Source organism: Gigantopelta aegis, chromosome 8 (genome assembly GCF_016097555.1).
Source record: "Gigantopelta aegis isolate Gae_Host chromosome 8, Gae_host_genome, whole genome shotgun sequence".
NCBI lineage: Eukaryota > Metazoa > Mollusca > Gastropoda > Neomphalida > Peltospiridae > Gigantopelta > Gigantopelta aegis.
In genome coordinates, this window is record NC_054706.1 from 75,728,119 (window position 1) to 75,754,907 (window position 26,789).

Here is a 26,789-nt window from a genome sequence, read left to right on the forward strand (position 1 = left end):
TAATTCTACATATCATAAAAAATTGAAACGTCTATAAAGAATGTGTTTCGAATGAATCTTACATTTATAACATTTTAGGTCTCATGTCATACTTTATTTGAGCGCTCTGCTATATAAACTATTTATTGAACAGTGTTACATTCTTCATGTAAATAATTATGACCTAACAACAAATGTCAAGAATTACATAATAATTAATACGTCCATGTTGTTTTCCACACATCCAATGCGATTATTATCGGAAAATATGTTAGAGGGAGACGATTTGAAAAACAATTAATGGTCCCATCCTAGAGTAGACTGGTTTGAAACTGGTATGAGAAACCAGACAAGGAAACCAGGTATTTCGTAATTTGGTAATTTAAATCTTTAATTTTGGGTATTGTTTTGATTTTATTGTGTTAGTATCAAGCAGGGACCACCGTCTGCTAGTGTGAAATAGGTAAGTAGAACTTGAACTTCACAGTAATCCAAATAGTTGTAGATTTCAGGTGTTTTAAAAACAATATAGGTCTCTGTCCACAGATAATGATACCAATTGAAACCAACAAACACCAAATAAAATGTACAAGAGTGCACCCCCCCCCCCCCCCAACAAATGTGTTTGGGATATTTGTGTATGGTGGAACAGGCGATTTTCTTTTGAATAGACCTAGAAGCATAATAGATGGCTTCATTTGACATGGGAGATACATACATGTAACTTGATAACTACTAAACTAGCATTTCATATTTTGACAATTTAAAGTCCGAACCAAATTGTTGACAACTACAATAAATTACTATCCTACCTTTAATTACAATTACATTTCCCCAAAATTTTGTCCAGACACAAGTTGTGAAAAAAAACATTACAGTGACACTGATTCCACAGATTTGTCTGGACAAAATATGGGCAAAATCTAACGAAAAATAAAGGTAGGAGAGCATTTTATCGTAGTTGTTAACATTTTGGTTCCAATTTTAACTTATAAAGAATTAACCAAGCATGGATTTCTTTAGTTCATTAAGATAAACTTCGAGCAAAGTTTATCTTGATTCTTGATGAAAAAAAGAGTCTTTATTGAATAAGTTTTCAGAGTTCAAACTTCTGGACACTTGCTGAAGCAAAATATATTATGAACTGAGCCTTTTTATGAATTTTTTTCACTTGCAAAACCCTTTAAAACTAGTAATAAACTGTTTGAAAGAATCACTTTGTTGAGTTGTTTATTTTCCTTTTCCAGAAATGGCTGATGAAGAACTAAGTGCTGTTGAAACAAACTCACCATCCACACCAGTTGTCAGCAATCCGGGCACACCAAGATCTGACCAGGTGGAGCCAGTGCAGGCAACACCTCCCCCTCCTACCCCCCACCAGGCACGACCCGTCCAGCACCTCAGCAAATACAACCAGCTACTGGCAGTCATTGAGGACATGGGTAGAGACATCCGACCAACTTACGCTGGAAACAGAACATCGGCCGAGAGACTAAAACGGAGCATTGTCCATGGACGCATTCTTGTGCGCGAATGTCTAATGGAGTGTGAACGGAGTGCAAGAAGTTGATGTTTTACATGATGTCATGTATTGTTGTAGTAGCAGGGCTTCTAGAATTTTTATAAAATCCACTAGCCATGGGATCAGTGATTGAAAATTTTACTAGCCATGATTAAAAATTCACTAGCCCTACTTTACTTAAGTTAATACAAGTTTAAAAACACTAACATTGGGGGTTTGGGGTGGGGGCAGGATATTCATATTTACAAAATAGACTTAACTGCAACATTTGACCAAACATTTTTCACTAGCTGTCGGGCATGGCAATAGTAGCTATTTACTAGCCCAACACTGAATATCACTAGACATGGGAGTGGGACTACCATGATACAGAAGCCCTGGTAGTAGTGTTCTGTGGCAGGATCACCATGACAGAATGTGAAATATGTGCAGCATGCTGCTGGGAATCTTTGATGTAAAGTTTGTTTGAAATTCAAGTCCGGCCAATACTGCCATCAAGTGTTGATGTTCAAGAATCTCATGTTTCTATGATGTACATGTATTGTAGTGTTAATCTGCAGAAGTAGTACTTTACCTTCATACCAGAATTTGAAAGATTTGCATGAGGCTGGCATATTGCTCCGATGCATAGTTTTATGTTGCATCAGTACATGATGTGTGAATGGTGTTGAGGAATCAAATGTTTTTATGATGTAGTGTTAATATGTTTTCTGCAGTACTACCATGACAGAATTTGAAAGATTTGCACAAAGCTCAGCCTGCTGACCATTCTCTGATGTGTCGTTCTAAGTAACATCAACACTGCCATGAGACGTGAGTGGTGTGCAAGAAGCTGATTTTGCTCTGATGTTAATTTGAACCAAGTATACCACCATGAAGTAATCAGACGAATGTGCAAGAAACCTGTGTGTGTCTGTTATAAATTCTTGTCATTTTGTCCATGTCCATCATGTTTTGACATTAATCATGTTACTCTTGTCATCTGTGTATTTATAAAATAAAACGTAATCATCAGCATTTTTGTTTTTATTTTTATTCGGAATTCCCAAACAGGAAATGATGTTTCCCATTAGGTTGGTAGTAAACTTGGTGGGCGAATACAAGCGTACGAGATAGGGTGGGGAAAACTGTCTCCCTAGTGCAGGATCAAATCCTCAAATTCGAGCAAAAACGACAGTGATATTTGGGCAAAATGTGCTAAACTCGGGCCTTTTTATCGTATATTTCCATCATTCTACCAGCAAAATTAATTCATGTAAAAATGCGCAGTGATTCATTTGCAACCCGACATGGGCGTTTGGCAGTAACGCTATTGGAAAAAAAAAAACGTTATCGAAATTTGGGCATTTTCGTTTAATTCGGAAAACTCCTAGCTTGCTCCACCCACAAAACAAGAGCCCGTACGCCCTTGATACAAAGTACCAGTGCAGGGCTCAAATTTAACAACTTGTCGCCCATTTTGAAAGTTTTTTTTACTGAGGCATATACTGGTGTTCGGGCTCCTTGTTGGAGTTTGTATTAGATCGGTGGAGGGGGGGGGGGGGGGGGGGGTGCAGGGTGCCCCCTAAATTTTGCGACAGTTATAATTTTATTATATATTAATTTATTTGTTTTTACCATCCCCTCCAAACCTCCCCCAAAGTGTCATTGGGCCCCCCCCCCCCCCAAATGGATTTTCTAGATCCGCCACTGTAGATGGCATGAGGAAAGTACATGCTGGATGCATTATGGAGAGGGAGTGAATTGCATGAAGTTAAAAAGTGTTTTGTTTAACGACACCACTAGAGCACATTTATTAATCATCGGCTATTGGATGTCAAACATTTGGTTATTTTGACAGTCTTAAAGAGGAAACCCGCTACATTTTTCCATCAGTAGCAAGGGATCTTTTATACATACCATGCCACAGACATGATAGCACATACCACATCCTTTGATACCAGTCGTGGTACACTTATTGGAACGAGATTTAGCCCAATGGGCCCACCGACGGGGTTCGATCCAAGACCGAGTGCGCATTAGGTGACCCCTTTACCACTGGGCTACATCCGACCCCATGAGTTTCATAACGTTTGCTGAACATTAAACGGTTTTAATAGCTCGTCATGGCATATTTTAAAATAAATGGCCGTTTGTCAAACGTCAAAGTGTAGACAATGAATTCACACTGAAGTGCTTTTATAGTCCAGGAGCCAAGTATCAAAAGAGGCCTAAAAAATTAGTTGGTGCAACACCCACTACACAGTTGGTTTGTCATTTCTGGCTGCTTGGGGGATGTCTCTGGGACATTTTCAGCCCTGATGTACAGTTGATTTGTGGCAGCAACAATATGTGGAGGTCTATTTTCTCATGGGGTGCCATGACTTAAGTGGAATTCTGGAAAATTTGGTTTCATTTTCTCGGCTAATACAAACAAAAGTTTTAAGATTTGTTGCTAATAACATGTTCATATGAGATACACCTGTGTATTGCTGTTAAGTAAGTTCAATGTTGATACAATTTTTTTTCAAGATGGCCGCCATTTTTTAGTATGTGGGGCAATAGTTTAGGAGCCATGACCAACTCGAAGTTGTTTAGTCCTACACAGTTGGTTTGTCACTTCAAACTGCTAGGAGGATGACTGTGGAACATTTCCAGCCCAGAGGGAGTGTGATGTACTCTTTTTAGCTTAGTCAGTTGTTGTACGTGTCATGTTATATTAACAGTAACTACATATTTGTATCATTGGCATTCACTAGTTAAATGTTATCTTGATATAATGCTAGATAATGTATTGGATTTTGTCTATCAAAATTAAACTGAAGTTTCCAAAATGTTTTAAGAAGTGTTCTTATCAATTGCCAAAAATTATTAAGAATTATCGAAATGTCACTAATCATAATCAGGATATTCATCATCAAGGTCATCATCGTCATCGTCGTCATCATCATCATCAGAGTCAATTGATGGAACTTTGTTTGGGTTTTTGCATTGTTCACCTCCCATACAAATGCAGGCTTCTGTGCAAGGCATGTCGTTGCGCTTGCATGCACAAGCGTGGCTGTGTTGACATGCAGAAGTCCTACACTTGCATGTGGTCATCTCAACTAGTGCAGCAGGGGCAGGGTCTTTGATCATTAGAGTGGGTTGGAGAATTCCAATCTGGTTGGTCCATCCATTTTCGTCTGGTCCAGGCAGACGTTGGTTGGCAAGCAGTGATGTCTTCCAGATAAAGGACTGGTAGTTAGCTCGATGGATGTGTAACTGGGTGCTGTCAGAAGTTGGTGGGAGGCACTCACTTTTCTGCTTTTTCTGGCAGAACGTCCAATATCTGACTTCATCTGCTGTGTCACCAACTCCATGAGCTGCTGTGTACAAAGAACATATGAACTGTTCACATGTATGGATCGTGGCCTCTGTTGGTGGAATGACATCTTCTAGATGGGCCACTTGTTGTTGCTGGTCTACATCTTTCTGAAGTTTCCTGAAAGCTGCCTTCTTCCCGATGCCACTGAAGGCACTTGTCGAATCACATCCTGTGAGTGCATGCAATGAAGGAAGTGCTTTACATAATTCAGGTCAAATGTCATGTATTGGGATGTAGCGAAGCCTTTGCTTTACTCCAGTACGAAACCAAGGTTTGTGGCACATCATTGTGGTATACATATATATACAAATGACTGCAACAGCTGTGTCAGGAGACTGAATAATCACTTGCTGGTGGTCATATAAAGCATTGTTGGCATGTAGGAAAAGTCTCGTGTCTGCTTCTTCGTGGTCAGACTCCAGTACTTGCAGATCTATAACATGTTCCCTCATGATTAGTTTGCATGTCTTTCCATCCTTGAAGCCTCCGCCGAGGACCATTTGATGACCAGGTTCCAGTTTTTCTGTTCCAATTTCGCACCATCGTTCAGAGAGAAAGGCACAGAGGTTGGATTTGTTGTTCGAATTCTTGATGTATTTGTCCCATTGTCTGGGTAGGGGTGTACTAGTTCCTAATATCTTGATCTCCAGTCCTGAAGATGACCCTCGTCGTTTACGTTCTGCTGCCTTGATTGAATCAGGCTGGTCATAGCGATCAAAGACCATGTCTACCCTGTTACATCCATTTTACCCAAGTGGTGCTGAAATGAGATCAAAGTACTTTTCTGCTAGTTGTCCAAATGTCTTGGTACCACCAGATTTCACCATTTGGATCAAGGCCATTGCATCTAAGACATTGGCAGTAGATGGTGGGTTTTCGGAAAATGGAAGTTTGGGCAATACATCAGCCTTGGTTTCCAACTCAGTTAGCAAGTCGCTTTTCACATTCTTATGCAAACTTCCATCAGAATGCGCCAGTGCATAAGGCACAGATGACAGCTCATGTGAAAGAACTTCCTTCAAGTTAACATCTCGGGCTTTAGCGACAATGAGTAGTCTGCCAAAAATATTTCGATCAGCACTGATAGTAGCTGCTTTGTCTTTGGCTGATTTCACAGTAATCTTCTTTGACATTGATGCAAATGTTCTGATCTTCAAATGTGGGAACTTTTCCAAGAAACCTAGCTCATTTTTGTCGAGGCGTTTAGTTACAAAGTCATTCAGTTGTTCTTGCCCGATGTCTTTAGCTGCCACTAGGCGTGCTGCATCATATTGTGGAAGAATCACCCCAGTTATGATATTAAGGAGAGGTTGACAATCGTCTTCTTCGAGAGAAATGATGTCAAATGGATTTGTTGCAAGACCAAATTTGAATGTAGACATCAGCCTTTGGACATCGGCTTCATCTCTCTTTAGCCTGGTTGCACCAGACTCCTTGTGTGTTCCAATTCGTTCACTGACTTCTATACCACACATCTCTTTTGTGGCAGATGTAACTGCTGCTCGCTCATGACTTGTCAGGAACCATCTGTCTAGGGCCTCTTGTTTCTGGATGATACCCACAATGCCTCCTCTCTTCTTGGAGTCTAGGTTGATGGACTGCTCCAGTGTCATGTCTGTCCAGACACGACTGTATGGCTGGTTTGATCGACAAACAGCATGGTTGCTATTCATGAATTCTTTGTGTATCTCGGGAAACTTCTCTTGAAGTTGATTCATGTCACAGAGGTATACGGGGAGCCATCGTGAGTAATTTGTTCGGTCCATAGAGTAGAAATATGGAGCCATTCTAGCTATAGTATCCAAATGCAACTTCCAACATCCATCTCTTTCAGCACGAATGAATTCAAGCAGTAACTGGACCATCTCGATGTACATATCCCAGAAGGAGAATAAAAGAGATGCTTTCTTCCCGGCTGTTCTAAAAAGTGACATCAAATTCTGAACGTTCGTCATTTCCTTACAAACCATCTGATAACACTCATGCAGATCATCAGACTTCTGTGTTATTGCATTTTTGCATTTTTGAATTTGTGCAGTTAAAGTTTCTTTGTCCAATAGATTATCTTCCTGTCTTTGAGACAACCATTTGCACTGTTCTTTCCACTGCAACCTCACCAGGGCTTCCATGACTAGCTTATGACCTCTGACTCCACGGTTATAGGATTTTCCTTTTAATAGGTTTGTTGCAGTGTTGATTCCATGGGTACCAGATTCAATAAGGAGATCTGCTAGTCCAGACTCTTCAAACAGTTTGCCAATAACAGCCAGGTAGTTGAGTGCGACATGGAACCCACCCATTCTAATCACTGTATCATCAAATTCTTTGGGGTTGCGCCATTGTATTTCCTTAGCCTTCATGTAGATAGCCAAGTCAAACGTAATGACACTGTTTTGTTGTCCAAGGCTTGACATCATCATCTGGACTTGCTTCATCACTGTGTACACAGTACTATACTCAGTTGATGAACCTTTGATCATTGGGCAGTAACCCACTTCAGTGATGGAGGGTAACACACAGGACACCATGGTGTTGAACCCACTCCAGGATGGAACTGTCTGTTGATCAGCTTCCATGGGGCAGAGTTCTACTTCGAACAGCTTTGTGGGCAGCATTCGCAAGAGTGCCCATGCTAGATCCATTTTGCTGGCACTGTCATCGAGGGAACTGCAACTTGCATACCATTTTTGTTTGACTGTGTTACGGAATTGTGTTATTGGTGGTTTCTTTCCATATATATATATATATATATATATAGATACTGAAGCAATGCACACACTGTACTATGCTGCTCAGATTATTATGTCAGATTTGAAAAATTGTTCAGGTATAGATCTTCAACCACTGAGTCTCCACAACCTGAATCTGAGAAGATCCAAGGACATACTACCAGAAAGCCTTTACAACTTCCTGCATTGGATTGTCTGTATCGAGTTGGATCCATCTCCATACACTCACAATAATGAAAATGCCGCAGATCAAAGGCATGTCATCATGCTTGGCCAAGACATATTGCACTGTGCTTCACCCAAGCATATTGGTCTCGCCATATCAGTGCGTCACTTGACTGGATCAAAACAACTTATCAACATACTCAACCGTATGGGTTACTGTTCATTCTATGAAGAAGTTGAAACAATAAATTAAATGTGAATTATTACCATTATGTAAGAAAACATGTAAAATAAAACGTCACGTGCAGCCATATTAAAAAATGGCGGCCATCTTGAAAAAAAATTGTATTATCTTTGAATTTACTTAACAGTTATACACAGGTTTATCTCATATGAACATGTTATTTGGAACAAATCTAAAAAGGTTTGGTTGTATAAGCCGAGAAAAACAAACCAAAATGTCCAGAATTGCACCTAAGCCAAAAGCACCCCCGTTGGAAAATAGACCGCCACATATTGTTTCTGCCACAATTCAACTGTACATCAGGGCTGAAAATGTTCCAGAGACATCCCCCTAGTAGTTTGGGGTGACAAACCAACTGTGTAGTGTGAGTTGCACGAACAAAAACATTCAACCTGATCCTAATTCCTGGACTATTGCCCGCCATACTGAAAAACGGCGGCCATCTTGAAAAAAAAATCACGTCCCCATTGAACTTACTAAACAGCAATCCAACAGCTTATCTCATATGAATATGATATTAGCAACAGATCTTAAAACTTTTTGTTGTAGGAGCTAAGAAAATCAAATCAAATTAACAAGAATTGCACCTAATCTGCACCCCCCCCCCCCCCTATTAAAAAACAGGCTGGCACCTAGTGTTGCTGCCACACATCAACTGTACATCAGGGCTGAAAATGTCGCAGAGACATCCCCCAAGCAGCCAGAAATGACAAACCAACTGTGTAGTGGGTGTTGTGCTCAACCATTTTTAGCTGGTCCTGGCTCCTGGACTATTAAAGAAAATAACTAAAGTAGTGTCGGAAATAGAATAAAACTGATTTTCGTCGATTATGTCTTTCATATTAAACTGACAAGTAAATATTTTGTAAATATCTATTTAATGATACCCTACCTAATTTAGCATTTACCTGTTTGGGTTCTCATTCATGTACAAGGTGGTGTTTACTCTTGGAATTAAAACAAAGATGTCAGTAAACAGCTCATTTGTGCACTTTATTGAAACAGACTATAACAAATTTTGATCGACATATGTCAATTTCATTTAGCCTTAAACAAACTTTTAATTTAAAACTGCAAGTTAACTGAGTATTTTGAATTGCAGCATAAAATATTAATAATGATCAGCATATTTACTGAATATAAATTCAATATAAGTACATTAGAAATTTACACAATCTTGCAACCACTAAAAGGTGCTATATCATAGTTATATGTGAGCATGTTTATGATAAAGATTCTCCAATAAAAATGTATTTTCTACTGGTAGATAAAGTTATATTGTTAGAATAAGTTATGGGCATATAGTTGAAGGTGTAGTCTTTAAATTTTAAAGCAAAATTTAATTTAATTTTTATTTGCAATAGCTGTGATTATGCAACTTGGGAGATAGCACCTTTAATACATGTACATAGCACCTTTAATACTGGTATATTAGATCACACACTCAGAATGGTTCTTGACAGTTTTGCTTAAAAGTTACTTAGCAATGCCTACAAATATTTTGTTTTGGAGAGGGATAGGGGTAAACCGTCATCAGAGAAGGTCCCTCACATATTGCAACAGCAATGAAATTAACACGTTCAGCTATTATTTTTTTTAATAGTCTGTTCCAATAAAGTGCACAAATCACCTGTTTACTGACATCCTTTCTTTTAATTCCAAGAGTAAACACCACCTTGTACATCAATGAGAGCCTAAACAAGTAAATGCTAAATTAAGTAGAGTATCATAAAATAGATATTTACAAAATATTTACTTGTCAGTTTAATATGAAAGACATAATCGATAAAAATCAGTTTTATTATATTTCCGACACTACTTTAATACGGTTATGCACGTGCATTCGTACATGTGTTTTGACACTGGAAAAATGGTTGTCACGGAACATTGGGTTTCGTATTCAGTGTCTTCTGCAAGTTTTTATTAGGCCTACAGATATCTAAATTAACTGGTGAATGGGTGATGTAGGATTGTAAATTACTAGAACCAAAAAGCTTGTACCGACGAAGCGCACCTTGGCATGACAAAAGTCATACATTTGCTCTGTTCAATACAGTAACCAATTTTTAAAAAAGAGTAAAGTTTGTTTTATTTAACGACGCCTCTAGAGCACATTGATTTTTATCTTATTGGACGTCAAACATATTGTCATTCTGACATTTCTTTAGAGGAAACCGGCTGCCGCCACATAGGCTACTCTTTCCGATAAGCAGCAAGGGGTCTTTTATATGCACTTTCCCATAGACAGGATAGCACATACCACGGTATTTGATGAACCAGTTGTGGACCACTGGTTAGAACGAAAAATAGCCCAAACTGAATTTAATCTCGTTGAAAATGAATTTGAATACAATGTTCGCTCCAGCAGACCGAGAGCTACACGGGTAATTTTAAGAAACAAAATCATAGTTGCATTCTGGACATGAGCTTCCTTCCTGTTCACCGGCCCTGGAAATACCTCTAAGTTCCCCCCCCCCCCCCCCCCTCCAGACACACACACCGATATACTCTTCAATACACGAAGTCTTGAATATAAGTTGAAATGTACACCAAAAAGAAGAAAAAAGATCATGTTACTTTGTTTCAACATTTCCCCTTTGTTTTCTTGTAGCGCACTGTTGGGTGATAGGTGATAATTCCCCGGCATGGCAGACCCGTTGAAGGAACCCACGATCCTGCAAATAGTTGACACTAGACTCTGTGCAGACTCTACCGAATGGTGTCCCACGGAGAACAAACAGAACATACTGCTGTGTGGAACATACCAGCTGCAGGAGGATGAACCAGCAGAGGCTGCTGGTGGAGGACAGGTCCGGATCGGGAAGCTTCAGAGATACAGCCTGTCTGGTCTGCTGGATGACCAGCCGCAGCTCACACTGGAGGAGGAGCGAGACATGCACGGGATTCTGGACATCAAGTGGCGCCACACCGTGGATGACGATCATCCAGCGTTCGCTCTGGTGGATGCGGTGGGGCAGCTACAGCTGTGGAGACTCGCAGACGACGACAGTCTAGTGAAGGTGTGTTCCGCACAGCTAGGAGAGTCGTGCCTGGGCTTGTCTTTAGATTGGTCTCGTCAAGAATCCCCATGGTTTGTATTGGTTATAGTTTCATGGTACAGACATATTCAGTAGTGGTCTTTGAGTTAATTCTAGCGTGCTTATCGTAAATACCAATTCAGTAGTAGTCTTTGATATAGTTCTAGCACGCTGATAATCGAGCAGCACAGAAGAAACAGGCCAGCCGCCCACATAACCATCGGAGCATATGATTATTAAACTGTAAAGTTTAGTTCTAACATGTTGGTCTAATTCAGTATAGTAGTATTTGATTTTGTTCTGTCATACTAGTCTGTCGAGCAGAAATGAAGGAAACACGGCAGCTGTCTATAGAACTACCAGAAACCCCGCGTAGTAAACTTTAAAGCTCATACGTAACACTTTAGGGATCGTCTCCATATTTTATATATGCTATTCAGGACCGTAGCTTGCGGGGTGGGGGTGGGGGGGGGGGGGGGGGGGTGTAGGATCCGATGTTTTTTTTTACAAACTTGAAGAAAATTCTCTTCTTAACCGTTTAAGGAGTTTTAGACTATTAACTACTCAGTTGCCCCCCCCCCCCCCCCCCCCCAAACAAAAAGTCCTAGCTACGGCCCTGCTATTAGTATCTGGAACTAAGACTTTATTAAAGTATTAGGTTGTTGGTAAGGTCAAGATTATCCCACTTGTTATTTGTTTTTGCAAAAGATTGTAGCACACGCTCAATAGCACATTCTCTAATTTCCTCTAGATAGGTTAGAATGTAAGTTATATACACGACTTTCCTTTAGATAGGTTAGAATGTAAGTTAAATACACGGATTTCCTTTAGATAGGTTAGAATGTAAGTTAAATACACGGATTTCCTCTAGATAGGTTAGAATGTAAGTTATATACACGGATTTCCTCTAGATAGGTTAGAATGTTAGTTATATACACGGATTTCCTCTAGATAGGTTAGAATGTAAGTTAAATACACGGATTTCCTCTAGATAGGTTAGAATGTAAGTTAAATACACGGATTTCCTCTAGATAGGTTAGAATGTAAGTTAAATACACGGATTTCCTCTAGATAGGTTAGAATGTAAGTTAAATACACGGATTTCCTCTAGATAGGTTAGAATGTAAGTTAAATACACGGATTTCCTCTAGATAGGTTAGAATGTAAGTTATATACACGGTTAAATGCACGGATTTCCTCTAGATAGGTTAGAATGTAAGTTAAATACACGGATTTCCTCTAGATAGGTTAGAATGTAAGTTAAATGCACGGATTTCCTCTAGATAGGTTAGAATGTAAGTTAAATGCACGGATTTCCTCTAGATAGGTTAGAATGTTAGTTAAATACACGGATTTCCTCTAGATAGGTTAGAATGTAAGTTAAATGCACGGATTTCCTCTAGATAGGTTAGAATGTAAGTTAAATGCACGGATTTCCTCTAGATAGGTTAGAATGTTAGTTAAATACACGGATTTCCTCTAGATAGGTTAGAATGTAAGTTAAATACACGGATTTCCTCTAGATAGGTTAGAATGTTAGTTATATACACGGATTTCCTCTAGATAGGTTAGAATGTAGTTAAATACACGGATTAGATAGGTTAGAATATAAGTTAAATATACGAAGTTCCTCTAGATAGGTTAGAATGTTAGTTATATACACGAATTTCCTCTAGATAGGTTAGAATGTAAGTTAAATACACGGATTTCCTTTAGATAGGTTAGAATGTAAGTTAAATACACGGATTTCCTCTAGATAGGTTAGAATGTAAGTTAAATACACGGATTTCCTCTAGATAGGTTAGAATGTAAGTTAAATACACGGATTTCCTCTAGATAGGTTAGAATGTAGTTATATACACGGATTTCCTCTAGATAGGTTAGAATGTAAGTTAAATACACGGATTTCCTCTAGATAGGTTAGAATATAAGTTAAATATACGAAGTTCCTCTAGATAGGTTAGAATGTTAGTTATATACACGGATTTCCTCTAGATAGGTTAGAATGTAAGTTAAATACACGGATTTCCTCTAGATAGGTTAGAATGTAAGTTAAATACACGGATTTCCTCTAGATAGGTTAGAATGTTAGTTATATACACGGATTTCCTCTAGATAGGTTAGAATGTAAGTTAAATACACGGATTTCCTCTAGATAGGTTAGAATGTAAGTTAAATACACGGATTTCCTCTAGATAGGTTAGTTATGTACAGTTAAATGCACGGATTTCCTCTAGATAGGTTAGAATGTAAGTTAAATACACGGATTTCCTCTAGATAGGTTAGAATGTAAGTTAAATGCACGGATTTCCTCTAGATAGGTTAGAATGTAAGTTAAATGCACGGATTTCCTCTAGATAGGTTAGAATGTTAGTTAAATACACGGATTTCCTCTAGATAGGTTAGAATGTAAGTTAATACACGGATTTCCTCTAGATAGGTTAGAATGTAAGTTAAATACACGGATTTCCTCTAGATAGGTTAGAATGTTAGTTAAATACACGGATTTCCTCTAGATAGGTTAGAATGTAAGTTAATACACGGATTTCCTCTAGATAGGTTAGAATGTTAGTTACACGGATTTCCTCTAGATAGGTTAGAATGTAAGTTAAATACACGGATTTCCTCTAGATAGGTTAGAATATAAGTTAAATATACGAAGTTCCTCTAGATAGGTTAGAATGTTAGTTATATACACGAATTTCCTCTAGATAGGTTAGAATGTAAGTTAAATACACGGATTTCCTCTAGATAGGTTAGAATGTAAGTTAAATACACGGATTTCCTCTAGATAGGTTAGAATGTAAGTTAAATACACGGATTTCCTCTAGATAGGTTAGAATGTAAGTTAAATACACGGATTTCCTCTAGATAGGTTAGAATGTAAGTTAAATACACGGATTTCCTCTAGATAGGTTAGAATGTTAGTTATATACACGGATTTCCTCTAGATAGGTTAGAATGTAAGTTAAATACACGGATTTCCTCTAGATAGGTTAGAATATAAGTTAAATACACGAAGTTCCTCTAGATAGGTTAGAATGTTAGTTATATACACGAATTTCCTCTAGATAGGTTAGAATGTAAGTTAAATACACGGATTTCCTTTAGATAGGTTAGAATGTAAGTTAAATACACGGATTTCCTCTAGATAGGTTAGAATGTAAGTTAAATACACGGATTTCCTCTAGATAGGTTAGAATGTTAGTTATATACACGGATTTCCTCTAGATAGGTTAGAATGTAAGTTAAATACACGGATTTCCTTTAGATAGGTTAGAATGTAAGTTAAATACACGGATTTCCTCTAGATAGGTTACAATGTAAGTTAAATACACGGATTTCCTCTAGATAGGTTAGAATGTTAGTTATATACACGGATTTCCTCTAGATAGGTTAGAATGTAAGTTAAATACACGGATTTCCTCTAGATAGGTTAGAATGTAAGTTAAATACACGGATTTCCTCTAGATAGGTTAGAATGTAAGTTATATACACGGTTAAATGCACGGATTTCCTCTAGATAGGTTAGAATGTAAGTTAAATGCACGGATTTCCTCTAGATAGGTTAGAATGTAAGTTAAATGCACGGATTTCCTCTAGATAGGTTAGAATGTTAGTTAAATACACGGATTTCCTCTAGATAGGTTAGAATGTAAGTTAAATACACGGATTTCCTCTAGATAGGTTAGAATGTTAGTTATATACACGGATTTCCTCTAGATAGGTTAGAATATAAGTTAAATACACGAAGTTCCTCTAGATAGGTTAGAATGTTAGTTATATACACGAATTTCCTCTAGATAGGTTAGAATGTAAGTTAAATACACGGATTTCCTTTAGATAGGTTAGAATGTAAGTTAAATACACGGATTTCCTCTAGATAGGTTAGAATGTAAGTTATATACACGACTTTCCTCTAGATAGGTTAGAATGTAAGTTAAATACACGGATTTCCTCTAGATAGGTTAGAATGTAAGTTATATACACGGATTTCCTCTAGATAGGTTAGAATGTAAGTTAAATACACGGATTAAATGAATGTAAGTTAAATGCACGGATTTCCTCTAGATAGGTTAGAATGTAAGTTAAATGCACGGATTTCCTCTAGATAGGTTAGAATGTTAGTTAAATACACGGATTTCCTCTAGATAGGTTAGAATGTAAGTTAAATACACGGATTTCCTCTAGATAGGTTAGAATGTAAGTTATATACACGGTTAAATGCACGGATTTCCTCTAGATAGGTTAGAATGTTAGTTAAATACACGGATTTCCTCTAGATAGGTTAGAATGTAAGTTAAATACACGGATTTCCTCTAGATAGGTTAGAATGTTAGTTATATACACGGATTTCCTCTAGATAGGTTAGAATGTAAGTTAAATACACGGATTTCCTCTAGATAGGTTAGAATATAAGTTAAATATACGAAGTTCCTCTAGATAGGTTAGAATGTTAGTTATATACACGAATTTCCTCTAGATAGGTTAGAATGTTAGTTAAATACACGGATTTCCTGTAGATAGGTTAGAATGTAAGTTAAATACACGGATTTCCTCTAGATAGGTTAGAATGTTAGTTACATACACGGATTTCCTCTAGATAGGTTAGAATGTAAGTTAAATACACGGATTTCCTCTAGATAGGTTAGAATGTAAGTTAAATACACGAATTTCCTCTAGATAGGTTAGAATGTTAGTTATATACACGAATTTCCTCTAGATAGGTTAGAATGTAAGTTATATACACGGATTTCCTCTAGATAGGTTAGAATGTAAGTTATATACATGGATTCCCTTTAGATAGGTCAGAATGTAAGTTAAATACACGAATGTCCTTTAGATAGGTTAGAATGTTAGTTATATACACGAATGTCCTTTAGATATGTTGGAAAGTAAGATATACACAATGTCATGCAATTCACCTGTTACCCCCCTTTACAGTTCAGATATAATTACATCCGACTCCACGGGGTCGCTGACGTTGTTCAAGGTTGGAAGTGACATCGTCGTTGCTGACAGATGGAAAGCACACGACTACGAGGCTTGGATCTGCGCCTTTAACTATTGGGACGGCAACGTCGTTTATTCAGGTGTGTGGTTTACACAATGTTTATGCCGTCGGAAATGTAATTGGTGGACCATTAATAATTTAATTAATGAAGGGGAGGCTTATTTCATTAGTGAACCGCATAGCGTGTTGACGGTGGGCCAGGTGGTCCATCACTGATCAGTGGTACTTTTGACGTAGGTTCTCCGAGATATCACAAGGTGGCATGCATATGTCTATCAGCAGTCTGTTGCTTAAAGCCTAGCTCGGGTCGACCGTGTGATTACACAGCTCAGTGGCAGACTGACTTTTCTGCATCAAACTGAGATTGTACCACGATCGCGATTACAACTTTGATTCGTCGCCGGTTCAGTGTGAACTGTGACCTGAGTGCTCTTGCGATGGTGTTATGACGATCGGAATCGGTCGGCTATCCACAATATCGTCCGTCACAAACAGGCACGGCAGAGCTGAGGGGTGGGGGTGGGGGTAGGGCGGGCTCTAGCCCTCTAATAATTCTGAACCAAAAATATTATTGGTAAAAAATCTTATTATTGGCTGTCCTTATATCGATATACAAATGTTAAACATATTCCTGATAATGTACGCCGATAACCAGAAGGGTTACAAAAAATTATCAATTCTCTGTTTAATTATACCCAAAACTGGGATTTAACTGTCAATACAAATAAAACTAAAATTGTTGTTTTTAGAAACGGAGGTAAATTACGAGATAATGAGAAGTGGTACTTTAATGGATGTAAACTAGAGGTTGTAAATGAATTTATTTATCTTGCCGTTTTATTTTTCTATAATGGTAAATTTGCACGTACACAGAAACGATTTGCAGAACAAGGACGCAAGGCATTATTCTCAATATTGAATGTATGCAGGAACAATTTGTTCGATGCGAAACAATGCTTGCTGTTTTTGATACATATATTAACTCTATCCTTAGTTATGGTGCTGAAGTTTGGGGCTTTCACTCGGGTCATGATGATGTTGTAAAAATGTACATATACAAGTTTGTAAAAGATTATTGGGTGTAAGAAAAGGAACGTGTAACGAATTTGTTTATAGCGAACTGGGACGGTTTCCACTTCAAATAACAAGAAAACTGAGAATTTTTAAATATTGAATAAAATTACGTAACACTACAAATTGTATTCTAAGGGGTATATATGAAGAAATGGCACACTATAACGATAATTGGTTAATTAACATTAGGCACGAATTGTATTCACTTGGATTAAACTATATTTGGAATTTATCGTATGTTGACGACAGTATCTACATTATAATCAAAGAAAGGATATTAGATACTTTTAAGCAATTATGTTACAGCAAAACAATGACAACGTCTAGAGGACTTTTATATCAACATTTATTAAATGAATTTATTTTACAAACATATTTAAGATTGCCAATGAAAACGCGTGATATAAAAGAAATATGCGCTCATACATTAAATGTAGAATCTGGCAGGTATCGAAACATTGAACGATCAGAAAGAATATGTATTCTGTGTAACGCTAATGCCATAGAAGATGAATATCACTTTATAATAGAGTGTCCACAATACAAATATTTGCGTTGTAAATATATAAAAATGTATTATTATAAGCGGCCAAGTGTGTATCGTTTTATACAGTAATTAACTACCGGTAACAATAAGGAATTGAATAACCTAGGCAAATATTTAGTGCAAGCGAATACAATTAGAGATCGGTTAATGCAGGATAATAGTTAATGTAATAAATGTAACTTATATCACTTCATTTGTCCATGATTGTATATAAACCACACCCACCATTGTTTTGCACGTGTGCATTTTGTATAACTATGTTGTATTATTTATGTTATGTATCCAGCTGATGAGTTGTAAAACTCAAAGCAAATAAAGAACTTGAACTTGAACTTGCTTGCTTACGCGGTGCCTGCACAAGCCTTCAACATTTTAAACTTCTGCGATGTGATAAAACAGGTTCTTGACCATCGTAAAGAGATCGCAGTCAGCCCGAGTGTGCTTGCGATTTTCCGTGTGCAAATTTTACACATGGCACAATCGTCATGCTGTTTCCCCAATTTGTGACCTGAGTGTAATTCGTTGTCTAATCCTGACCGTTGGGGTCTATCTGTGTAATAGCAAGGTCGACTTAGCTAGGCTTAATGTGCAACCGTGCATTCCCGTTGGCCATCGACTGTTTAGTGTTGTTATCTGTGTGTGTGTGTGTGTGTGTGTGTGTGTGTATGTATGCCTGTAATAAAACTAGCATAATTGTATTTATTTACTGTTTTTGTATCATGGCACCTTAAAATAGGACTATTGTAAACGGCTATTCCTAAGTGAAGATCGACATTGCATATAGACCGCACTGTTTAGAAAATTACGTTCTATGATGAAGGCAGCGGGATACTGCCAAAACGTTGGATAGAAACCGTATTTAAAATAATAAACTGTTTAGTATGGTCTGAACCAATCCACTGTAAGTGAGATCTGAATGTTTATTTTGATTTTCCGTCACCGTCGGTAGATCCAAAAAATGTCATTGTTGTTGCGTGTCTTGCTGCTGATCTTTAATTTGACCAATTCAAAAAATAAAATATATCGCTGACATAACTGACAATGCCACCTTGTTTAGGTAGACAAAAAAGACACTACTAAGTTTTTCAAAACTGTTTTTGTCTGTTTCTTTGTTTGGTTGTTGTCGTTGTTGGGTGTTTTTTTGGGGGGAGGGGGGTGTTTTCTTTGTTTTGTTTTTTGGAGGAGGGGGGTGTTTTCTTTGTTTTGTTTTTTTGGGGGAGGGGGGTGTTTTCTTTGTTTTGTTTTTTTGGGGGAGGGGGGTGTTTTCTTTGTTTTCTTTGTTAGTTTGTATAACCCTGAAATTACAACTCAGTTAATTCGTATCTTGAGAGAATTCACTCATGCCAAGAAAAATTCGAGTTGTTTACGTACCATATAGACTGTATATGTAAAATGTTGAAAATAAATATGTATACTGGAACGCACAATGATTTCTATATGTATCGTCTTAACCAGGAAGTGACGACTGCACCTTCAAAGGCTGGGACATGAGAAGCAACCAGAGATCACCAGTGTTTACCAACAAAAGGTGATCGTATAATAGGTCATACAAAGGTACTGAGTATGTTGAGGGATATACAAGGTACAAATGCAGCATGGGCTAGAACTGGAGGGGAGGGGTGGGAATGGCTCCATATATGTTATCACCTCAGTATTTAAAGTATAGGAAACCTCAATTTAAAATGTTCCCGAATACTTGCAAGTCTTCTTTGATTATAAAAGGTAGCCGCCATTCGAAGTATCTTATGGCCATTAAATTTAATATTCATCATTATATTTATGAAAAGAAAGTATGCCCTCCATGGCACCTAAATAGATTGCATCTATTCGTTATCACAATAATCAAATGCACATATATTATATATATTTACAGACAGGCACACGTATACAACCATTCATTCGAATGCATGCACAAGCATATATGTATGTATGCATATGCTAATCGCATTTGGACACGCAGAGAGAGAGAGAGAGAGAGAGAGAGAGAGAGAGAGAGAGAGAGAGAGAGAGAGAGAGAGAGAGAGAGAGAGAGAGAGAGAGAGAGAGAGAGAGAGACTACCCTGTTTGTGGGATGGTGCATATACAAGATCCCTTGCTGCTAAACGAAAAGAGTAGCCCATGAAGTGGCGATAGAGGGTTTCCTTTCTCAATACATGTGTGGTCCTTAACAATATGTGAATACCGGCTCCGAGTACACAATTGCACTGCACCCAGGGGAAGCTGGACAAAAGAATACCAGCCTACCCTATCCCACCCCCAATCTACACAATTGCACGTGTCTCCCCTGGGTTGTCATGCCACGACCAGAAGTGGTCAGGCCCTTTTTAAGGGCCCTATGGGCAACCTAGGGAGACACCACAGCACCATAGAGGTCTAATTAACGAGCTACTCTCGATTCACTAATGTCAACCTAGGGAGACACCACAGCATCATAGAGGTCTAATTAATGAGCTACTCTCGATTCACTGATGTCAACCTAGGGAGACACCACAGCATCATAGAGGTCTAATTAACGAGCTACTCTCGATTCACTAATGTCAACCTAGGGAGACACCACAGCATCATAGAGGTCTAATTAACGAGCTACTCTCGATTCACTAATGTCAACCTAGGGAGACACCACAGCATCATAGAGGTCTAATTAATGAGCTACTCTCGATTCACTGATGTCAACCTAGGGAGACACCACAGCATCATAGAGGTCTAATTAACGAGCTACTCTCGATTCACTAATGTCAACCTAGGGAGACACCACAGCATCATAGAGGTCTAATTAATGAGCTACTCTCGATTCACTGATGTCAACCTAGGGAGACACCACAGCATCATAGAGGTCTAATTAACGAGCTACTCTCGATTCACTAATGTCAACCTAGGGAGACACCACAGCATCATAGAGGTCTAATTAATGAGCTACTCTCGATTCACTGATGTCAAAACCTATACTAGCTCTGGAACTTTCTTTTTGACCGACCGTTCAAAATTGCGCCCAATTTCCTCAACCAAATTTGCGCACTTTTTCTCTTTGGCATAATACTTTGCGCCATTCAAAATTCCATAGCACCATCACCCCCACCCCCGCCTGCTACCGACCTTGGTCGGGCTGCTGGTGCTCCCTTGCACCTGCCAGTGCAGGCGGTCCCTCCTCTCCCCCCTACCTTTCCTGTCCTGGACGGAGGAGCCGGCTCTTGCGCCCAGGACAGGCGTGCGCTACAACAGCTTGTTCTGAATGTGCACGTAAAGCCCTATGACCTGACCTGACCTAACCATATGTCTGACGCCGTATAACCGTAAATAAAACGTGTTGAGTGCGTCGTTAAATAAAACATTTCTTTGTTTCTTTTTTGTTTGTTATCATGGCCGTGTCAAACGTTACTCAAACACACGCGACGCGGGCATTGTTTGTTGCTGCAGCTTTGTCAAAATAACTGATTTCTTTGGAACGGTATCACCATTAATTATAATCAGTAACTTCCCCTTTCTGACTTTGATAATCTCTTTGTGATAGTTTCTACCTCTATGCGAGCCTATGAAAGATGTGTTGCTTTTGCAAGTAGAGGGACTAATGCTAGATGAAGACTACCAACTGCCACGACAAAGTTGGCCAACTTTCTGCTCTCAGACTTCTACGACTGTCGAGTTGCTAGTCTGAGCGCTCTTACAACTCCATTTTGTCATATACAACTTCTACAACCGATTAGTTGTTAATCTGAGCGCAACCATCGTAACCACATACCCCATTCTCTCTCTCTCTCTCTCTCTCTCTCTCTCTCTCTCTCTCTCTCTCTCTCTCTCTCTCTCTCTCTCTCTCTCTCTCTCTCTCTCTCTCTCTCTCTCTCTCTCTCTCTCTCTCTCTCTCTCTCTCATTTAATGTAAATAAAATTGTATTTTACTGGTGGCGAGTGTACCGAAAACCTTCCAATCCCCACCCCTATCGAAAACTGCCGTGTAATAACAATTAAACAGAGGTACACTATCTGTAGTCTTTCACTGTGTGGTGTTGGTATTTCGCAGAATGTATGTGTGATAAATGTAAATAGATTACAGTACAAGTAATATATGGGTCACTTGATACTTCGTGTTGCTTGTTATCTAGTTGGGCGTGATGTCAGTAATTTTCATGCTTTCTGTTTCTAAGCCTTTAAGCTTATGTAATGTATTTTAAGGTGTATACTAATCGTAGGCGTGGACATTATTATATTTAAGGAAATGTTTTTGTGTACACAGGCCTAGATGTAACGATCTACGCCTGTACGAGTAACTGGGAATAGTGTGGGCAGACCTGCAATTATTAATACACGGCAGTATAAGGTGTGTGCGCGTGCGCGCTTGCTTGCAGGACCGTGTTTAGGAATTATGTGTGTAGAGAAGACGAGTCCAGAACATCGTGCCGTATGTGTACGAGACGGTGTGTGTGTGTGTGTGTGGGGGGGGGGGGGGGGGGTCACCCCAGTGATAGAGCAAATCTTCGCATTCCAGCAAAAACGATAAAGATATTCGGGCAAAATTAGCTAGCCTGAAAACCTTTCCCCATGGATTTCCATCATTCTATTCAAACTATTAGTTGTAATCCATGCAAAAATGCGTTATGATTCATTTGGAACCATTGCTAACCAGATTCGGGCAAAAATCAGCCTGTCGCCCTCACAAAAAATGGGAAACAGTACACCAACATGAATATGGATCGTGCCCCGACCACATTTCTTAAAGGACATTTAGGGTTATGTTTTACCATATTTAGCAGTGAAGCCGAGTTTATAAGTATTAGACGATTATTGACTAGTATCCCAGATTTCATGGTCAAGCAGAGGATTGAATGAATAAATATTAGAATGTTGCTAAGGTGGAGATTATTTACACCTCTTGTTCATTTCTTGTTGTTTCTTGTAGCTCACAAACGATGGCACTATTCCCAGTTCCTCATGGACAGGTCAGAATGTGGGATATACATGTAATTCACATGTTAACCCCTGAACATATATATGCACCGTGCCCCATATTCTCAAGGCCATTTAGTGTTATATGTTTACCATTTTTCATTCATTTGGTTCCAACCGACATATTGACCTGTACCCCCTAGAAATAATCTTAGTACACCTATAATTGTACACTGTTCATGAAAACGAATGTAGCACTATAGGGTACAGTTCAGGACAAACGTAGATTAGAATTATTTATTCTTTGATGGCCCCCACCACCGCCACCACCCGTCAACATCGCTATACCTACGCAGCGTGACCCACTGAATTTGATTCAATTACAAATAGATTAATTAATGTTTATAAATGTATAATTACAATGTTTGTCTTCACTGTAGAGCTGAAATGGGTGTGTGTAGCATTCAGAGCAACCCCTGGAAGGAACACCTTTTGGCTGTTGGCAGGTATTGACTTACTAGATAACGTTTAACGTTTTCTTACATTCAAACATCACGATTGTTCACTGAAGTAATCAGGAGTTTATAATGCTACATGTTTGCATAGCTTTGTAATCATGAAATGCCCACTGTATTTAAAAAAAAAAAAATTTATTATTATTTTTTGATTGTTGTTGTTGACACAATCATGCTATAACAGAAATCACAACAGGTCATCGCCTGATGAGTGTAATACACCATACTCATCTGGCTCATACATAAATGATTGTAACTTTAAAAAATATTATTTAATATTTTGTTCCCAATATAATGTTTTTACCACATGTACACCAAAGGGGCTGTTCATATACTATGTAACGCTATTTTTGTGTTCAGGGTTAGACACCCTCCTTCCCCTCATGTAACGCTCCTTAACGCTAGACCATACATCACTTAAAATATTATGTGCCGTTTGGAGACACCTCTCCCCAACCCCCAACCCGCCTCCTATTCACAAACAAGTCAATAATATGGATGTAATATAATTTTAACTTGTTTTGCGATTTGAGAAAGCATAGATACGCATTTAAAATCGATTTATAATCATTTTGTCTGTTTACATCTAGCTATAACTACCTAGGTTAAACCTTTTCGCCGTGACAGCGATTATGAAAAACAACAACCCAACAACCCCCCCCCCCCCCCAAAAAAAAAAAAAAAAAAAAAAAAAAAAAAAAAAACCCACAACAAACAAACCAACAAACAAACCCCCCCCCCAAAAAAAACCCCCCAAAAAACAAACAAAAAAAACAAACAAAACCCAAAACAAAACCAAGACAAAACGACACCAACAAATTATTTTAGTGATAAAAAGTGCGTTACGTCATGCTGTTCTGTACACACACACACACACACACACACACACACACACACTGTAACGCTAATCAAGCGTTACGTAATAATTCGCCGTAAACGAAACTAATCTACATTGTGCTGTGTATAAACATCTGCTTGCAGCTATGATGAGCATGTCTACCTTTACGACACACGTTCCATGCGGTCCCCCCTCTCAACCGCCAGTCTCGGCGGGGGCGTGTGGCGGGTCAAGTGGGACCCCTCCTGTGGCGAACACCTCCTCACCGCCACCATGTACAACGGCTTCCATATCGTAGACTGCTCAAATACGGGTAGGGTTCATTCTAGATTTCATGTTCTAGATGGCTCAGGCTTTGGTAGGGGTAAATCTAGATTTCGTGTTTTAATTTCTTGAACTTTAATAGGGTTAATTCTTGATTTTGTGTTCTAATTTCTTAGACTTTAGTTCTGTTAATTCTAGATTTTATGTTCTAGACTACTCATACTTTGGTAGGCTTAATTCTCGATTTTATATTTTAGTTTGGTAGGGTTAAGATCCAGTTATGATAGAGTATTAGGCTAATGAGAAGGTGTTACAGATTTGTCAAATCTGCCTTGCTTATGCATAACATTTCTGAATTTAGTTTTACTAATATGTTTGTAATTAGCTAAGTTATATACATTTATGTCACTGTAGGAATCTTAAGTCTGAAATCAGATCTTGTGCAATCATGAATACTGGTGATGCTTTGGCGCAAATAGCCAGTCCTTTTGTTTAGCTGTACTGCCAGCGGTGATTTCATTGGTCGAATGAAAGGTCACGTGGACAGGCAATACAACTTGTTTGGTTAGATCCACAGAGACCTAAATTCAGAATGGGCCACAGTATCTTATGTTTGTGATTAGGTGTTACGTTGATACGAAGATGATAATATCCGTATTCAAACTATTCCATTGGTTGTTACTTAACATTATCTTATAATTACTAATTTTAGTTAGATTAGAGCTCTGTTGATTTAATATGAAGATGAAAATATCCTTTCTCAAAAGGATCAGTTGATTGTTATTAGTCCCATACCGGTCCATCCGGAGGGGACTGTTGGTTTCATACTCGTCCTTTTGGCTGTCTGTCTGTCCCACATGTAGTTTCCATGGCCCAGTTTTACAAAGCGATCTTAGCGCTAAGATCACCTTAACTTCACAGCTACATAATGCACTTTAGGTGATCTTAGCGCCAAAATCGCTTCGTAAAACGGGGCCCAGGATTGTTTGTTGTTTTGCATAATGCCTTGAGATATTGAGCTATAGAGTTATAGCCCATTAACTTAGAAAATACACTTTTTTTTTTTTGCCGACTTTGATTTTGCAATGCCTTAAGATTAATGAGCTGACATTTTGTGTATAGCTTTATCATGTTCTGTTACAGAACAACTTTGATTTTAATGGCAATTTACCCATTTTCACAGAGATATGGCCCTTGAACTTAGGAGATATGAAACATTTTATTTTTACAATGCCGGAAGATATTGAAATGAAATTTTTATATATAGCTTATCATATACTGTTACAGATCAAGTTTAACTTTCATAGCGATTTACTAATTTTTCAGATTTATGGCCTTTGAATACAGAAGATACAAAAATTAGTTGGACCCGGTAGAGGACATTTATTGATTTAGTTGTACTCGCAGAATGCTTGTTATATCGTATAATGACTTATTTTATTTAAGTTGATATGAAGATAAAAATATCTTTTCTCAAACTGATCCATGGATTTGTTATTTAACATTTCAGACACCGATCCTCTTCCCATACTTGCACATTATATGACTGACATCAGACTGGGGTACGGTGCTGACTGGTGCAGGTTGAGACCGAACTCCGACACGACAGGAAATTCCAAGGATATTTCTGCGGCAAATAAAGCTCTTGTGCATTCAAAGAACGACAGTTCAAAACCCGTTGGCGTCGACACAGAAATTGGTGACAGTAACACGCGTATGGACAGTCATGAAGTAACAACAGAATGTGATGGAGTGGACATATTAACGAAGAAAACTAGTGCTTGTGTCGGGAAACAGAGCGATTCATCGTTTATTGTTGCTACTTGTTCATTCTATGATCACTCATTACAGCTTTGGAGGACTTAGTATGCTCTCCGGTGAAAGTTTGTTTCAGTATATTGAGATATATATGCATTTCGTAATATACGTACATGTATAAAAGATCAGACTGAAATAAATATATCACGATAACTATGTCTGTATTGATTACGGTAAATCCAAGGTTCTCTTTTGTCAATCCATGTGCACATTATATGCCTATAAGGGAATGATACTACAGGCTCGTAGCTGCCGGGTGGGAGGTGGGTGGGGTGGGGTGGGGAGCTGAAGTACATTTTTGTCATACTGTATATAAATAGAGATAAAAATCTGGCTTGTGCCTCCCCTCACTACATATTGTGTGCCCCTAAATAAAGATTGTGCCCCCCTCCCCCAACACCAAATTTCAAATACCGTTCCTGTACCACGCGTTCAGAATGTACGTTTTTAAAGGTATTTACAAAAATAATATTTCTCTTATTAAACAAAGCTATTACTTGATACACAGCAAGTAGTATTAGAAGACTATGGTGGTCGGTAAAACTGTAATAATATTAAGCATGTTTGGACTGGTGAATCGTTTTATTTTACTTTAATTATTGGAAGTTTATTTCAGCAATGGTACTGAAATCAGGGCGACCAACCTAATAGAAATATGTTTCCGGAATTTTCTGGTATTTCCATTTTTAAGCGCGCGAACGCCCCTTTCAAAACAATAGTTTAAAGCACGCCATATTTGACATATTTAAAAAAATCCATAACAACAACCAAAGAGATACATAACAATAATAAAAATTTTTTTATCTATTGGAATGTTAT

The 26,789-nt window shown here is 38.3% G+C and overlaps 2 protein-coding genes across 2 annotated transcripts; both read left to right on the forward strand.

The window, feature by feature from the left end:
* The first annotated feature begins 140 nt into the window (after positions 1-140).
* LOC121379165 (diphthine methyltransferase-like) lies at positions 141-26,123 on the forward strand. The gene is made up of 7 exons (XM_041507662.1): positions 141-442; positions 10,597-11,076; positions 15,968-16,116; positions 19,114-19,186; positions 22,976-23,041; positions 24,032-24,201; positions 25,663-26,123. Exons 2-7 carry the CDS (start codon positions 10,631-10,633, stop codon positions 26,016-26,018), a joined length of 1,260 nt encoding a protein of 419 aa, XP_041363596.1. The 5' UTR covers positions 141-442; positions 10,597-10,630; the 3' UTR covers positions 26,019-26,123.
* Positions 1,229-1,549, forward strand: LOC121379832 (cyclin-dependent kinase 2-associated protein 1-like). Its single transcript, XM_041508484.1, has one exon. It carries the CDS (start codon positions 1,229-1,231, stop codon positions 1,547-1,549), a length of 321 nt encoding a protein of 106 aa, XP_041364418.1.
* Positions 26,124-26,789: the final 666 nt, after the last annotated feature.